Here is a 17,382-nt window from a genome sequence, read left to right as displayed (position 1 = left end):
ATATGAGTAGGGTTGAAGGGATTCTTGTTCTTACAGAAGCAATATTATAGGTTCCCACTTGCATGTTTTTTTCTTAGCATTTTGTTGTCTTAAAGTATGAACAATGTATTCAATTGTGAATGACTGTGTGAAATAACAGACTTGTAATCCCTAATTATACCATCATTTCCCGTTTATAAACCGCAGCTTATACACATTTTGAAAACATTTTCAACAACAGCAGGTCATACATGGGTGCATGTATTAAAAAAGGAGTTTCCCCTGTCAAACCTTTTCCCAGATGACTGCTTGACTACATTGAGGTCTCAGAAACTCATGTAGCAATGATGATACAACTGGCATTACAGGATTTTCAAAAACATATTTTATTATTCAACAAATGCATTTTGGTAGCGCTCTATCACAGCTGTTTAGTATTAATATTCAATGTATGTACAGTATGTGTCAGAATTCTCTGGGCAGTTTATATATGGGTGTGGTAAATAATCAGGTTTGTATACATGCAAAGCAATAAAATTAATGGTGCGATTTATACACAGTGCAGGTTGTAAATGGGAAATAACAGTAAAAGGGATCTGTTTTTAACTTACTACCCCTTCCTCTTTACACCTGACATGCACAATCTGTAAGTTCCCTCAGAGATTCAACTACCTTGGAAACCTTGTGATGGTCACAGTGATTGCTGGATTACAGATGAACCTGAATTGAGCTTCAGGGCATGCCGACTGCTCAGGGATGCCAACATAAGGCCATTGGTAATTGTACTGCATACCACAAATGAGTTTGGTTGGTGTGGTGTGAAAACACTGAGTAAGTGTTATCCACGTTGCAGTGACTACAATTAGGATTTAAACGACTCGGGGGAAATGTGATGCAAAAAGGCATTCATTTAATACTACCAACAAATATGTGTTTACACTTTTTGGGCAACATGCAAATCCTACAAATTCCCTCAGGGGGTGGCGTGTCTGTATAGAAACACGCCGTACAAAAATAAAAACATGCATGTAAAGTGTTGGTTCCTTGTTATGTGAGTTTTAATAAAATGTCCTAGAAATTTTCTGTCTGGGCAGGAAGCTTTCTTATGTTGTGACATCCATACCTGACTGCGTAATGCATTGATTTCAATAGACTGATTTCCTTGTGTGGACTGTACAGTAGCATTCATTTGTTGACTATAAGTTTTTGCCGGATGGCGTAAGCAGAGCAGGCCTAGAAGAGGGGATGTCTCTTACTGAGTCCGTCCCTGACAGACTGACTGACTACCCCTTGTTAAATAGCGTAGTGGTTAGAGACGCGGGCTACGGAATAACAGGTCTCGCGTTCAACTCCGTTAGCAGTCAACACACATTATGCCTGAGGTTCAGGACAGACAAAAACTTTGCTGGCTACCAACTTTATGTAGCTATGTAATAGGAAGCCTAAAATAAAACAGTTCAGGTTGATATTAGGATTTGTTCAGGATAGACAAACACTTTGCTGCCTACACGATTCTCTCGTCTTTTCACTTCACAAAAAAGTCAGTTATAAATATATCGTCATCTATATTGATTGATACTCAATGTCATTCACGAATGGCTATTTAGCTGTTAAAACAGGCAGTGGTAAAAGAGGATTTGTTCAGAATAGACAAAAACGTTGCTGGCTTCAACCTTCTGTAGCTACAGGAAGCCTAAAATGACTGTAGTGATGGCCAAACGAGGTGTCATTAGCGTAATTTTAGCAGCAGGATGTTATGCTGGCAGCACTCAGATTTTCATTATCACATTAAAAGCCATTATTGACATTTAGAAGGCCATATAGTTAACAATCTAGTATGTAAAAAAAGTTGTGGTGGAGGTAAACTTAATGAGAAACATTACTCCGTTTAACACATTATGACATATTACTGGCTGATACGCTTTTAAAATGTCCAGTGGCAAAAGTCATACAGTTCATAGATACTATTTGTGGTTTAGGTAAACGTTACTCAGTTTAACATGATGGTTAAATTGTGTCTAAAGAAATATTCAAACTTGACGTAATGTTAATGCATGGCAACATTATAGGATGTCAATATGCTATACTGACACCCGGCAGATGGTCAGCTGTGTGGTGTTAAAGACAGCCTTTCACGTGGGCGACGTAGGTTAGAATCTTGAGGGCAGCCATGATCAACACTTTCTATTGCGAGCCGGCCGAGAAGAGTGAATGTTTCATACTGAGTGAGTGACTGTCTGAGTACCCCTTGTTAAATAGCGTACTGGTTAGAGCAGCCGATCTGTAAACTATAGGTTGCGACTGTTTCTGGCATGGAAAAGTTCCTCTTCAGTCTCGCTAGCAATTGCTCAATTCTTATGACAATTCCAGTAAGTTAGTAGATACCGGTAAACGTATTACTGGCTAATACGCTGTTAAAATGGCCAGTGGCAAACGCCATACCGTGCATGAAGACACTATTTGTGGTGGAAGTAAACTTAGTAAGAAACGTTACTCAGTTTAACTGTATCATTGTCATTCACGAATGGCCAATTAACTGTTGAAACGGCCAGTGGCAGAAGAGGATTTGTTCAGGATAGAGACAAGATGCTGTACTGACACCAAACCAATGTACTGCTCCGTGGTGTCATGGTGCCATGGCCCTTTGCGTGGGCGACCCAAGAGGGAAACCCTTTCTATTGGGGGCGGCTGAACTAGGCTTGCCTGGTTTCTTGTTTTGTTTGCTCTCCAAGCTCATTCCCGAAGTAGAGCGAGCACACTTGCAGAAGTTATATTTTTAACACAACAATGCGTCTACCACGCTGGCCCATTGGAAGTCCCACTCTGGCTCTCATGGGCATGGATGGGTGTCCTGTTGCCAACATGCCAAATGTAAAATATGATTTGTCGTGTTAGGCTTTCACATGGCAAATCATAGGAAAAACTGATTGTTATTATGGCACCTATGGAGTGGTGTATTTTTAGATGTGTGTTCCACAGAGAATTCTCTTCACAATGGACAAAACAGGCTCATTCTATACAGAAAACCCCAGGGTACGAAGCCATTTCAGCTTGCACATAACACAAAATGATCATAAACGCACTTGATACTGTATATGAATAGGAAATGGTAAGTGCGATCACTCTGTCCTCAAAAGCGGTGACTGGTGGGCTATTGAAAACATACATTTTTCAATAATCTTAATTACTTTAGAGAATACCATGTAGTATATAGTATAGCATTAGCATAGCATTTGTCATTTTGTTATCATTATTTGTACCAAACATTGTCGACCAGAAAGGATTTTGGTTCCAAAGTAACCCATTCAGATTTGCACATTCTTTCAATGTAAGCGAAAGCTTCCCTGATTCTGTGAACATTTCGGATTCCATCCGTGGCAGAAAAGCTGAATGAAGACTTGATTTTAGTAAATAGGCTCGGTGCACAACTTTATCAGCCTGTGCATTTTGCAACATTGGGCTTATGTGAGAGTAATCTCATTCTATTCAGTTTTCGCAGTTGGTGGTGTCTGGCATATGATGAGGAATGCACAAAATAATTAGTAGTGAATAAATGCTTAAATTTGTAGCCAGGGCCTAATTACACCAGTATCACAATGTAGAAATTTCTCTAACCATTTATCGTAATTCAATGAATCGCCATTATGAAATTCTAAAAAAACTGGGTCGCAATTAGGCCCGGTCATTGTAATATTTCTATTAGTCTTTATCAGAAATTCTAAGCTTATGCGAAGGCCAAATTATGTCTTTTATTTGAACCAGTTTAATATGTGATTTGTGTCATTGTTGGAATCCACCATTTTCAGTCTTTCCAATGAGACATAACAAAAGTATTCATTTAGCTTAAGGTCAGGTTTTGGCCCCTACTGTGGAAACCCAGAGGGCAGACATTTAATTACTCTCTGTTTGTATTCTTAAGTGGCTAACAATGTGTATTTTTAAAACTAATTTAAAAAATGTTTGTGCTTGTTAGGCTGTAGTTGCTCGGATCCACTGCTTAGAACAAAGCTGATTGGTGGAACCAAGCGTTCTCTTGTTCTACTCAGCGGGAGCTGTAAGCTCAGCAGGGAACGGTCACTCTGCAATCAGAGAACCGACTCTCATAATTAATACATTATTATCTAATCAGCATGACCCTGAATTGTAACCCACCTCAAGCAAGGTAGCAGCAGTTCTGAATATAATTATTAGCAATTAAACATGTTTCGGCTTATATGTTTAATATTGTAAAATGGAACTTTCAAACAGTTTTTTTTAAGAAGTTGTCTCATTTTGCCTTTTGGGGTTTGGAAAGTATCTTTAATGTCGATGTCACCTGTTTTCTGTCAGTTTGGGGCATGTGCCTTTGACCCCATGGTTTCTCCATATTGAAAGACTTGACCGACCGTTGTGGGAGCGCTGACTTGTCCGCGGTCCCTCCCTCACATGAAATCCTATCACCATATATTGTTCCCTCAGGAAGCAAAGCAGTATGGAAGATGGAGGTTGTTCATCCAGGGTTTATATTTGCTGTCTTACACGGCCATATGAATAAATCCTTTTGTGACAGTTGGCGGACGGTAGGGTAGGCGGTGTATTCACTTGACCGCCGTGCCCCTCTGATGCGCTCTTGACTGCCAGGCTGTCCTCTACTTCCCTACCATGACCTCCATGTCAACTCACACCGCTCATTCCCCGCTAACGCTGTGAGACAGAGGAGTCAGCAAACAGCCGTGTTGTTTGGCTTTCTCCCCCGCGCCACCGCCTGTCTGCCCCACGTCACCGCCTGTCTGCCCCACATTACCGCCTGTCACAACCCACCCTGCATACTCTCTGATAGGCCATGAAAAACAACAATGACCTATAGCTATCGGTTTCCACCAGACGCCCCCTGCCTTGCGATCATTAATGAATTGTCTTAGTGAACAGACATCTTGTACATTATATGGTAACGCACCTGAACAGCCCCCTTGATATGTTATCCAGGGTCACTGACTATTTTTACTCGCCACTTTTGACTACAGCTTTCTTTTTGGGGGATATTTCCACTTTAGGACAGTTGGAAACTGGTAGAAGTGAGAACGTTAAAAAGGTAGGACCCTGGGATTGAACCTTGTCAGTGGGGAGCTGTACGTGTGGTTTGACCTGTGGAGTGTTTCCACTATACACCTTGTCTCTTTAAAGCCAGGGCTCTTTCAACAGCTGAACATTTTCTTGCTTAGTAGAACATCATCTCTTAAAAATAAAAGGTCCATCTAAGTCAACTTTTTGAACAATCATCCCGTGTAGCAAACTGCATGCTATTTTCTGTTGTTCACATTTTCCCCAAGTGTCACAATTCAGTTTATCGGTCTCCGCTTCCCGAAGGCTCCATAAGAGTTTCCATTTCTAGCCGGCTGCGAGAGTAGACTCACCATGGCAACAGTGAGTATGGCGATGAAGCCATTAGGCTCACTTTGCCGCGCCCTGTGTAATAATCAGTCATTTATTCGCTCAGTCAAACATTATTGATAAAGCCCTTTTTTACATTAACGGCTGTCACGATGTAAACTGAAAGAGTGCTTCCTGTAGCCTGGTTTAAACCTAACAAATGATACTATTAGCTGGTTTAAACCCAATGAATGATAATATTAGCTGGTTTAAACCTACAGATGATAATATTTGCTGGTTTAAACCTAACAAATCATTGTATTAGCTGGGTTTTGTTGACCTTGCAGTGATTGACTACGGCTGAAAGGCCATGTTAATCCTCTGGGGCCAGTCTGAAATGTTTTCCGCCTTATGTGGCGTAGGAGATTGGTCTAGGATGGGGCAGCAAGCTAGCCTTGTGGTCCAGAGCAGTTGGCCAGTAAATGAATGGTTGCTGGTTTTTATGCAGTTCTAGGGTGAATACCCCAGTCATTCTGGCCCTGAGCCAGACCGTGAACCCCCAGGTCTTCCAGGTCATAAATAAGAATGTGTTCTGGAAAACGACACTACGGAGAAAGAGGACTTGCAGTAAGGACTACTGGCAACTACTCTGAACTTTGTGTGGTGAGCCTTCTACTACCCACTGCTGATAATGAATGAAAGACACAATCTTCACAATCTGGCTGGTCCTCAGCCATGTATGTCTGCTGGCTCTCATCCTCTAACCACCTTTCTCCACTCAAGCCATGACCCGATTGTCCTACATTGAAAGACGCAACAATTCAAAACTTGCCGTGGGTTGGCTGGCCTGTCAAGATATATAGATTTTTAGAGCTTGGAAATTATGTAAGTGCTGAAGACGGTCCAATAATAATAATGAATACAATGCATGGTACTTTTTTTCCCTTTAGCTACCTCCTTGAAATGATCCTTCCTATTTCTTCTCTTTCCTTGTTCTGACCTTTCTCCCCTTTTGCTGTGGTTCTCCCATCTTCTCTGTTCATCTAGCTCTGTCGCTCCACATCCTGTTGGCACACATCAGTAGACTAATGTATTTGGCTAGTTCAAAGAGTGGCTTTGGCTTTGTTAAAGAGTAGAGGAGATGTCTGTTAAGAGAGTATTTAGTGCTTATTAGGAGAAGGTTAAGCGTTTATTAAAACACCAAGCGTGTGCCAGTGCTAATTTGTTCATTAAGGAAGTAAACGGTCCTAATTAAAGAAGATCAGTGAGGAGAGAGGATTAACAAAAGTGGACTTGATAAGAACAAAACCAGAGACAGAGAGACAGCTCTCCACAGGTACGTTGTTCCTGCAGCCTTCCTTGGTAGGGGGCAGGGTGGAGTGAGCAGGAAGGAGGACTGAGGAGGTGCAAGGGTTGGTTGAGAGGCGCAGCTGGCCTTGCAGTCGCCACAGGCTAAAGAAAACCCGATTACTAGCTTCTCACAAGGCCTTTTGGGAGGTGGTGTGTGCGTGCGTGTGTGCGTCTCTCTTTTCTACCTCCTATTATAAATGTGCATGTGAATGCGTGCACACACACTTTCCTCCCGTTGTCCCGGGGACCACATGTGATTTATGGGAAGTTTACCCTCATCCCTAATGACTGTGTATAAATAATAATACGACCTGTCACAGTGCACAGCTGGCATAGTGTGAGCTCCACTGTGTGTGTTTAATTCTGTGTGTGTGTGTGTGTGTGTGTGTGTGTGTTTTGAATCTTGAATTGTCAGTAAGATGTAAGATGTGTAGTTGGTGAGGGTGCGAACACACACACACACACACACACACCCCTGAGTGAGCAGTCCGTCAACATCAGTGGTGGGTGGAGGAGGGCAGGTGTAGGGGAGAGAGAACGCTTTTTCACGCGGGGAGATGGGTAGAGCGAGCGTCGTATGGAGTGAGACATCCTGCTCTGCTCAGAGAAATCCCTCCACATGACTTCCATTGATGAGAGAACGCTCCGGAACCCCCTTTCGTTTCCTGTCAATCTATATACAGCTAAACTAAAGTGGTCGACCAGAGGTTCTGCACAAATGTCAGTCTGAGCATCCAGAAATTGCTTTATGTCCAAAATGAAGCCATCGTTCATATTATATTTTGGAGTGTAGACAATTTTAATGTTTTTTTGTCAGGAAAGGCCTTTCTGTCAAACATTTTTCACAGCTTTTAGAGAGGGCTTAAATTGCTTGTTTTTCCGCTCGCAACTTAGAATAATTTGGTCTATATTGAACTGGTAGGTATGCTTTTCAGTAAAATAAGTGGTAGAGTTGGGTTAGCCCACAGAATGTGTACGGCCAGGTGTGTGTTGGTGCATGTGTGGATATGCCCTTGTGTGTGTGTGTGTGTCTGTCAGAAGGGGGGGTGCTAAAAGCCAGCTGTGTGTTTCAAACAGTAAATCGCACGCATCTGGCTCTGCTATATGGTACCGATTACACCAGATTGTAGACATGGGATTCGATGAGTTTAGATGGTAATCTGGTCAATTTTCTACTTGTTTAAACAGTGCAGTGTGTTCACATTCCATCGCTAGGTCTCTGTTGCTGTGCGTGCGTGCGTGTGCATGTGTACGTGCACGCGTGCGCTCATAAAGCAACGTCTCTTGAGTACTGTTGGGAATGCAAGTGTTTTCAGCATAGGTTTTTAGCATAAAGCTTTTCTCCCACACTTTAGATTCACCCAACGCTGAATTCTGTGACTGCCGCAAATCGGGCAAAAGCTCAAATGCATTAATTCTTCCTCCCCTTTTGCCATCAGGGGTCTGAAATGGCTAGATTCGTGTGAGGTTAGGAACCTGTTCATGTCTGAACTTTTCCAATGCTGATCACATCGGTTGAAACACCGGTTAGTAAATGAGGAAAAGATCCGATTTGGGCTGTGTGTGTAGGCGCAGCCAAACTGTTTCCTTTCACCAGTCCAGCAACGTCAGATCACCGATTGCCTCAAAGAAGAAAGGATTATTTAAAGGGCCCGACAATTCTCCCTCACATTCCTTTCTCACTGTTTTGACAGGTAATTCCGCAGGCATTTTAGTGTCTGTAAACCATTCTCCATCAGGCAAACAAAGACCATATCCAAAATGGTCCCCTATTTCCCACAGGCTCTAGACAAAAGAAGTGCACTTCCTAGAAAATAGGGTGCCATTCTAGTAAGCCAACTAACTGCACTTAAAAGTATTACGTATACTGGTTATTTTTAAGAGAAGCCCCCCCCCCTTATGCTTTAAGTCAAACACTTCCCTGACAGTCTTTGTGTGTGTGGGGGGGGGGGGACTTGAGAGATGATGATTCGGTAAATGTATTACTGTCAGGATGCTGCTCGCACCTCGCTTCTGCATTATGCATGTTGGTATTTTCAAAGGAGAGAGGGAAAAGGAGGGCGAGAGACAGAGAGAGGGAGAGACAGAGAGAGACGGGGGGGTACTCTTAAGATAAATGACAGGCAGACAAAAGCACTGCGGCTCAATAGAGACGTGTCACACACAAACCGAGGGGATGGAGCGATGGATGAGTTTAGAAAAGAAATGGTCGTGAAGAAAGAGGAGATGGAGAAGTGTGGGGGTGGCTAGCAGTCAGGGAGAAGTGATAGACTGGTTTGGGTGTGTCGAGGTGCAGTCACGTGAATGCAGAGCTGGACATTTTAATTTACTGGAGACTTCTGGAATATAACTGTAATTCATATGCTTTGGCTGTGTAACCCATTAGGTTTGAATGCAGGTTCACATTTTTTTGGTTTGTTTGTTATTAACCCTCTCATGCGTTTCAACATCTCTGGCGGGGGTTTCTTACAGTGTGTTTGTATGCAAGCAAAACAAGTGTTTTCATGTCAACCAAGGTTGTTGCTGGTATGTCACTATACTGTCAACATTCTGCTTTCCTGACCAGGAATCGATTTCCCATCTGCAAACCTTCTGATTCACCCCAAGTATTTGTCATTTTGTTGCTTCCGGTGTCACCAAGTCTACTGGCAGACCCGATAACTGAGGTGCCGAGCTTGCATTTATATTCTACAGTAACCATTTTATAGTTTTTTTTAAAAATTAGACTTTAACCAGAAAGGCTCAACCATGTCTCTCCCAGATACATGGAACTTGTGAATCCTGGACCAGGTTTACAGCTGTATTAATAACGAGGACCTGTCATCCACACCCTCTGGGGACCTCAGACCATGTGATACTCCGTCTCATCCCTTCACACAGACAGCTTAAGGCATGTCAAACATACTGTGTGGAAATTGACTGAAGTGGCCGTTGTGGAGCTAAAGGACTTCCTTGACATATCCACTATATCATGGTATGTGAAGAAATCGCCATGCCTTCAGAAAGTGTTTTTATAATACATGGCAATGACAAGCCATGGTTTACTTGGAGCCTCTGTGAGAGGGAAAAGGCAGCCCATACAGCTCTCCACTCTGCCACAGAGGAGAACATTTTCCGGTATAGATCCCATTGGATTCAGGAATTGTCTGTACAAGACCAGTTAGGAGCCAGGGTGGAAAAACAATGAGTGGTGACGCCACTTCTGTTTGGAAAAGTATTGGCCAGATCGCCAGCTACAAACTTAAACCTCCTCCTGTTGGGGACCAGGTTCTGAACAACTACATCTGCTAGTTTTCCTGCAGATTTGACTTTCAAAAGCCTCTCAATTACAAGGTCAAACTGAGGCCCTGACATGGCCAAATTATGGCCATGTAGAAGCGAAAGAATGTTGGGTCATCCATCTGTGAGATGAAGCTTGTGCACACCTGGGTCAAGATGCAAGACAGTGATACAAAATAATCAGGGGCTGAAAAACAAAGACATTTGATTGACCCAGTTAATGTTCTTTGTGAAGGGTGACAAACACGTCAATGTTCTTTGTGAAGGGTGCTGGATAGTGGAGTAGTATTTACTGTTACAATTCATCTGTAACGGTAAATACTTTTACAATACCTTGAAAAGTGATCAACAGATCTGAAGAGAAACGTGTCTCCTTAAAGCTCCTTTTACATAGTCATTTTAGTCTTAAGAACGTCCCTCACCTTGTGAACAAAGCCTAGTAATTTTACTTTGTGCCTTTACACCTTGACATGTACACGATCATTTTTACTTCATCCATTGTATCCATGTGATAGCATTGAAAGACGATTTGCTGTAGTTGCTGTTGCTTAGAGCTAGGTGGCACTGTTTATCTGCTCCCACCAAGGTGTGTATGAATGTGTGTGCTTAGAATGAGAAGCAGAATTAAACTTGTCGCATCACAGACATTTTCAATAAACCTACCTGGACTTTTCTGCCCTGTATCCCCTTTCAACCCCCGGGTCTTATTGTGTGCCAAATATAAACAAATGGCACAAAAAAGACAGTTTATGTAAGAAGCTTGTTTTTCTATTCTGGTGTGAACCACTTTGCATTCATGTACACTAATGAATGAGATCCCAATCCCCCCATGTCCTGATACACTAAACAGCAGTGTTTGGATGTTCAGCCGCACTGACAGGTGCGCACAGAGGGGCAGACTGGGTCAGAAATTCTGCCCTGGCACTTTGGATCCACCATCCCGCATCTTCGGCTCTCTTAACCTGATTCCGTGTTGGATCCAGTGTACCCTATATCTCAAGAATTACATTCCCTGAGAAGTAAAAAAACGGGATTACGTTCTATGCCAACATATCTAGTTGCCATTGCGTCGGTCAAGAAGGATTTCACCTATCCACACTCAAGCCAAATCAGTTGTTTTTAAAATAATAATACAATATGAAAACCTGTATGGAGAGTGCCGAGTGTGGCCATTCAAAATGTGGATTGATATACACATCTAAAAGATTATTAGGAACACCTGTTCAATTTCTCATTAATGCAATTATCTAATCAACCAATCACATGGCAGTTGCTTCAATGCATTTAGGGGTGTGGTCCTGGTCAAGACAATCTCCTCAACTCCAAACTGAATGTCAGAATGGGAAAAATAGGTGATTTAAGCAATTTTGAGCGTGGCATGGTTGTTGGTGCCAGACGGGCCGGTCTGAGTATTTCACAATCTGCTCAGTTACTGGGATTTTCACGCACAACCATTTCTAGGGTTTACAAAGAATGGTGTGAAAAGGGAAAAACATCCAGTATGCGGCAGTCCTGTGGGCGAAAATGCCTTGTTGATGCTAGAGGTCAGAGGAGAATGGGCCAACTGATTCAAGCTGATAGAAGAGCAACTTTGACTGAAATAACCACTCGTTACAACCGAGGTATGCAGCAAAGCATTTGTGAAGCCACAACACGCACAACCTGGAGGCAGATGGGCTACAACAGCAGAAGACCCCACCGGGTACAACTCATCTCCACTACAAATAGGAAAAAGATGCTACAATTTGCATGAGCTCAACAAAATTGGACATTTGAAGACTGGAAGAATGTAGCCTGGTCTGATGAGTCTCGATTTCTTTCTCAGAATTTGGCGTAAACAGAATGAGAACATGGATCCATCATGCCTTGTTACCACTGTGCAGGCTGGTGGTGGTGGTGTATTGGTGTGGGGGATGTTTTCTTGGCACACTTTAGGCCTCTTAGTGTCAATTGGGCATTGTTTAAATGCCACGGCCTACCTGAGCATTATTTCTGACCATGTCCATCCCTTTATGACCACCATGTACCCATCCTCTGATGGCTACTTCCAGCAGGATAATGCACCATGTCACAAAGCTCAGATCATTTCAAATTGGTTTCTTGAACATGACAATGAGTTCACTGTACTGAAATGGCCCCCACAGTCACCAGATCTCAACCCAATAGAGCATCTTTGGGATGTGGTGGAATGGTAGCTTCGTGCCCTGGATGTGCATCCTACAAATCTCCATCAACTGCAAGATGCTATCCTATCAAAATGGGCCAACATTTCTAAAGAATGCTTTCAGCACCTTGTTGAATCAATGCCACGTAGAATTAAGGCAGTTCTGAAGGCGAAAGGGGGTCAAACACAGTATTAGTATGGTGTTCCTAATAATCCTTTAGGTGAGTGTATAACGTTCTTGACCAACATAATGGCACGGAATATGTTGGCATAGAACGTAATACAAAAGTTCCCAGGGAATGTAATTCTTGATATATACAGTAGGATCCAGTGCCTGCACACCCTGTAGCTCTCTAGATCAGTGTTTCTTAATCTTGGTCCTGGGGACCCAAAGGGGTGCATGTTTTTGTTTTTGCCCTAGCACTCATGCACCTAATTCAAATGAAAGACTTGATGATATGTTGATAATGTCAATCAAGTGTGTTAGCAGTAAAACATTGCAGCTTACTGGCAGCAGACGCTAGCAAGCTGCTAGTGCTTCATAATATGTGTAACTAGAGCTAGCAATTTCCAATGAGTTTCCTCTTTTTTTCTTACTACCTCGACTGCTCAACTTTTTCGGCACCCCCTTTTATTTTTTTCACATTTCATCACATCTTTTACTGTGCGTTTGACGTTCAATTGGAATTTTAGCTTACTCAGCCAATCAGATAATCTGGCCGAGCCTGCCCACTGCCCATGGGCTAACCAAATTAAACAAGTATTAAAAAACAATCCCATGGGCTGCTGGCCTGTCAAGACAAATTATATAATTTTTTTAAATGTCCAGCCCCTCTAGGTATTTTAAATAAGGTCCAGCCCCTCTGGCATTTGCCAGTATTTCCAAATATCCAATCCGCCTGTACGTGTACAAACACAGAATTTATTATTCCCTGCGCGTAGTTTGATTCAGAGCTACAATTTTAACTTTTGCTGTTTGGAGTATGATGCTAATAATGACAGCCTTAGCTTGTCTGTGTGTGTCCAAACAAAGCATAGAGTCTAGTCACGCCCTGTAAAAAGAGTGAGCTCTCTCTCTTTAGCTCTCTTTTTCACAGCTAGCGTGTTGATTCGCTGACCATCTTTACATGACAATAAACACGGGCGGCTATTTGCATTCCATTTTGGGTTATGGTAATGATGCGAGCGGGTCACATCATTGAACATGCCGGTCGGCAGGCTGTTTCCCGGGGCCAATATCAATGCGGCGTGAAGAGGATGTGGTAAAAACTTGTTGCCCGTGTTTGCATACGAATCACACAAAGGACAGCAGAGGTTGCTTTTTATTAAAATGGAGTTCTCAAGTTTAATTCAACTTTGCAGACTAAACAAGGGTTTCGTTCCATTTTTACACTCTTCTTCGATTGCCACTCTTTGCCGTGTGTGAGAAGTGGGACCTCCTGCGGCTACACCAATACTGTACATCGTTTTTTAAGAGTAACTCTTAACCCAAACTTAGCCTTTTCCCAGCTCTATAATAATTTCTTTATTATTTTTTTCAACCGAAATTTTTTTACAATAATGTGTCTCTACTGCCAGGCACGAGTTTCAATGGCAGTTGAACAATTGGGGACAAAACTAAATTGCTCGATTCTCTTCTAAAACCAACATACATGACTTTTGCCGTGAGCGGTCAAAATTAATAACAGAATGAATATTTGATGTAACTTAAGCCATCTAAGCCATCTATTAAGACATCTACTTCCAAAACTGGTCTTTCAAATGTGAATTTAAATCCATGGTGGGAAGTGTGTGAGTTGACTCATGGAGAAGCTAGACGGTGTAACATTGTCACCAGCTGCTCATCCAAAAATGCGTCCCACTGACTCAAATGGTGATAGACTTGTTAGTTTGACCTGGCGTGGTGCCTAAATTATCTGTGGCATCACTGGTTAACACAGCTATCTCTTAGCAATGTCAACACTCTGAAGTGTCTGCGTCAGTAGCCCTTGACACCCCACCGTTTCAGCCCACTTAAGGCTTCTTCTGCCTTGAATATGATAAACGTGCGTACACACCCTCCCTTTGTTCCTATTCTCCTCACAGACTTTGTAACAGCCATTTGTTGTTGCTATAAACACGGCTAAAAGCTGGACAACCCACTACTGCCAGTGAAGGTGTTATTCCAGACCATCCTTTAGTTTCAGTGACCGCAGCTGGGAGAGAGTGAGCGAGAACTTTCCCTGCTGTGTGGGTATGTTTGTGTGTGGTCTTCCTCACTGTCTCTCAGCCTGCCTTCCTGTCTCTCTGCCCGCCACTGTGTCTTTCGAGGCTCTCCACAGGTGCTAAGTTCTGGCGGCTGCCGGCGGCTCGTGGGCGGGGGCTGTGTATCTATCGCCTCGTCACGTCCGCGCTCGCCAACATTCTCTTCCGCCCCCAGGGACTACGTTAACTGATAAGGAGAGGGAGGAATAGAGCAGGGGAGGTGAGGAGGAGGAGGAGGGGTGGAAGCGAGGAATAGGCAAAGAGGCATCCATCAATCACGGTGTGGATCTCCTTTTCTCTGATGGCCTCCATTCCTCGCGGCTGACTCTCTGACGTGGCCAATTTCCTCCGGTTGAGGCCGCGGAGGTGTCAGGATATTGAATCATGGCAGAGAGGTAGAGTGTGTGGTGTGACATGCACGCAGTGATTTATGATTTATTTCTACCTATAGTGTCGCTGCTTATCAGTTTTGCAGGTCTCTCTGCCTGCCGGTCTCTCTGGCTTCCGGTCTCTTACTCTGTCACAATTTGCCTGTCTGTCTCTCAGTCCCTGATTTCTATTTCAGCCGACGCTCCTATCCAGAGCGACTTTCACATTACTTTTCAGTCTTATTCAGTGCAACTTATAACATTATTCCATTATTGTTTGCAAACATGTAGTACCTATCGTATGTCACCGTTTACGTGTGTTTGTCACCTGAGGAAAGGGGGATAAATGAGTCATGTGCATGCTGGGGATGATTTGACTGTCATGATAACACGCAGACCAGTTTAGATCAGTACATGCAATGGGATCATTAGTGGCCACAGAGTCTAAGGGCACCTGAAGATGGCACCCTACGCAGGGCAATGTCCCCTTCACTAACCTGCGTCACTGGGATTTGACACGTAGACCCGAGGGAAGAGTGCCCCCCTACTTGCCCTCCAACATCCCTTTCTGCCGCATCTTGGCTCTTCATTTGTCACTTTCTGTCCCTCTCCATCTTCCTCTCTTATGAGCAGCACACAGCCACACACACCTCTGTCAATCTCTCTCATTCTTTCGCTCCCTTGCTCTCTTTATTGCTCTGTCTTTCTCTGTCTTCTTATTGTCTTTGTGTCAGTGTTTTCTTCCTCGCCGTTCAGATTCAGTCATCCTTCCTTTCATTAAGTGGTCATTTCCCGCGCCAGCACCGTTTAATGAGAGCGTCACGCCAGAATGTGCTAAATTATCAAGTGCCCGAATCGCGACTCCGTATCAGAGGAGCGCCGACCTCTGATCCCTCTCGTTCTCTCACTTCCCTCTTCCTTCTTATTTTCACTAGGTCTTCTTCTCTTTTGCGTTCTCTCCCCTTCTGACTTCACCCTGCTTTCCATTAGTCTCTGTAGCCCGCTGGCATGTTCAGCCGTGTCATTGTGTCAGACAGGTCCTGATTCTCCTGTCACATGTAATTAGACTCCGTGGTCTGTATGCACCTCAGAATCAGCATACCGGGTTTAATGTTTAGGAAACACTGCTAAACAGCACACACATGCACGTTTGTATGGTTGACCGGTTCTACTTATCTGGGCCTTATAGAATGTGTTTCCTGCCACCATAAGAGGAATGAGTCCTAATACCTTTACATGTTATAGTATACAATGCATTTGTATGCTGCTCTTGTTGCTCTCACGCTTTGGTTGACAGAGAGCGATGGAGCCATTTTGATCCCTATAAATCACATTATATGGAATGGGAGTAACAGTGGAGTTTAGATGACATACACACAGATTATTCTTTTCTCTCAATCTCTCTCTCTCGATCTCTCTCTTTTTCTCTTTCTCTGAAGAGATCTTTCTCTCTCTCATTCTCTCTTTCTCTCTCTCGCCTGTTTCCCGCCATCCCTTGTGCAGTTGATTGATGGTATTGGTTGCCCCTTTTGACCTTAAAAAGGCACAGTCCTTTCTTACTGGTCAATGGATAAATCACAGGCCTCTCCCAAGTAATCATGCTTCCTAACTCTGGGAAGTGCATGGAAAAGGCATGAAGCCATAATAGATTTTATTGTCCAATTGAGTCTGTGTGTTTTTGACTGAACTATATAAATGATCACACAAAAGGGAGTCCTGGTGACATGGGCTATGTTTTTGTAACAGTGACTACTGGGGACATACTGTAACAGTCATTGGCGTTAGTCACCACTGGGGTTAGGGACATACTGTAACAGTCATTGGTGTTAGTCACCACTGGGGTTAGGGACATACTGTAACAGTCATTGGTGTTAGTCACCACTGGTATTAGGATTAGAATTATTGGACATTCCAGATTAATTTTTGGCTTAGATGTTAAGATAAGGTTATGCAAAAAATAAATCGAACAAGATCCGATGAAGATACCCATTCTGTGTCTTTGACGATGGTCTCAACTAGTCTTTCTGTTGCCCAACCGAGCTACGTTTGCCATGACACGTTTTACGGCATTTTGATGCCTTTGTCTCCACGCAGTTTGGAAGAGTCTTTCTACTCTACTGATGATACTTGTATTAGCAGTACTATTGCAATTGTTTAATGTTGTTCTTCTGTGTTTATCTTTCAGCTGGTGGCGGTGTTCGATAAACAGGTGCTCCAAAGGGCGGCGTCAGAGAGCCCAGCTGGCGATGGCGGGGGCTCAACAGGTCGCTCCAGTCCCAGCCACAACCCCTATGAACGCCAGCCCTCCTCCCTCCTCCAACCTTCCTCTATACAGTTGACCAGAGACGGAGAGATTGAGGTCAATGCCACCACCCTAAAAGCCAGTATGTACAACTCTGCAGTGCCACTATCCGATTTCCCGTTCAAGGCTATGGCATTTCTGTTTTAGTCACTGAGCAGAAGCTCTTGTCCAATTCAACTCACGGAGGCAATTACGTTTAAGTGCCTTGCTCAAGGGCATGGAACACCGACGGGCCATTAATTTGACTGGAGCCTTCACTTGCTGATTTCAAGTGCCTGTAGGTACCTCAAGTGTTTGTCTATCGCAAATGCCACCCAGCACTCCTGAAGTTAAATTGTAACTCATAT

At 43.4% G+C, this 17,382-nt stretch overlaps 1 protein-coding gene across 3 annotated transcripts in view; it reads left to right on the top strand.

Annotated features, from left to right (window-relative positions):
- Positions 1-17,382, top strand: part of LOC109614608 (partitioning defective 3 homolog B) — a 138,104-nt gene that overhangs the window by 11,478 nt on the left and 109,244 nt on the right. For 2 of the 3 annotated variants that reach the window (XM_029116575.2, XM_029116574.2), the window contains exon 3: positions 16,919-17,117. In XM_029116575.2, the coding sequence (XP_028972408.2) occupies positions 16,919-17,117 (199 nt within the window). Of the gene's footprint in view, positions 1-16,918; positions 17,118-17,382 lie in introns of those variants that run through there. The other variant, XM_029116577.2, reaches the window with a different exon arrangement.

Source organism: Esox lucius, chromosome 22 (assembly GCF_011004845.1).
Source record: "Esox lucius isolate fEsoLuc1 chromosome 22, fEsoLuc1.pri, whole genome shotgun sequence".
NCBI classification, from domain to species: domain Eukaryota; kingdom Metazoa; phylum Chordata; class Actinopteri; order Esociformes; family Esocidae; genus Esox; species Esox lucius.
Note: the sequence above shows the minus strand (reverse complement) of the source record. Positions and strands in the feature narration are given on the sequence as shown.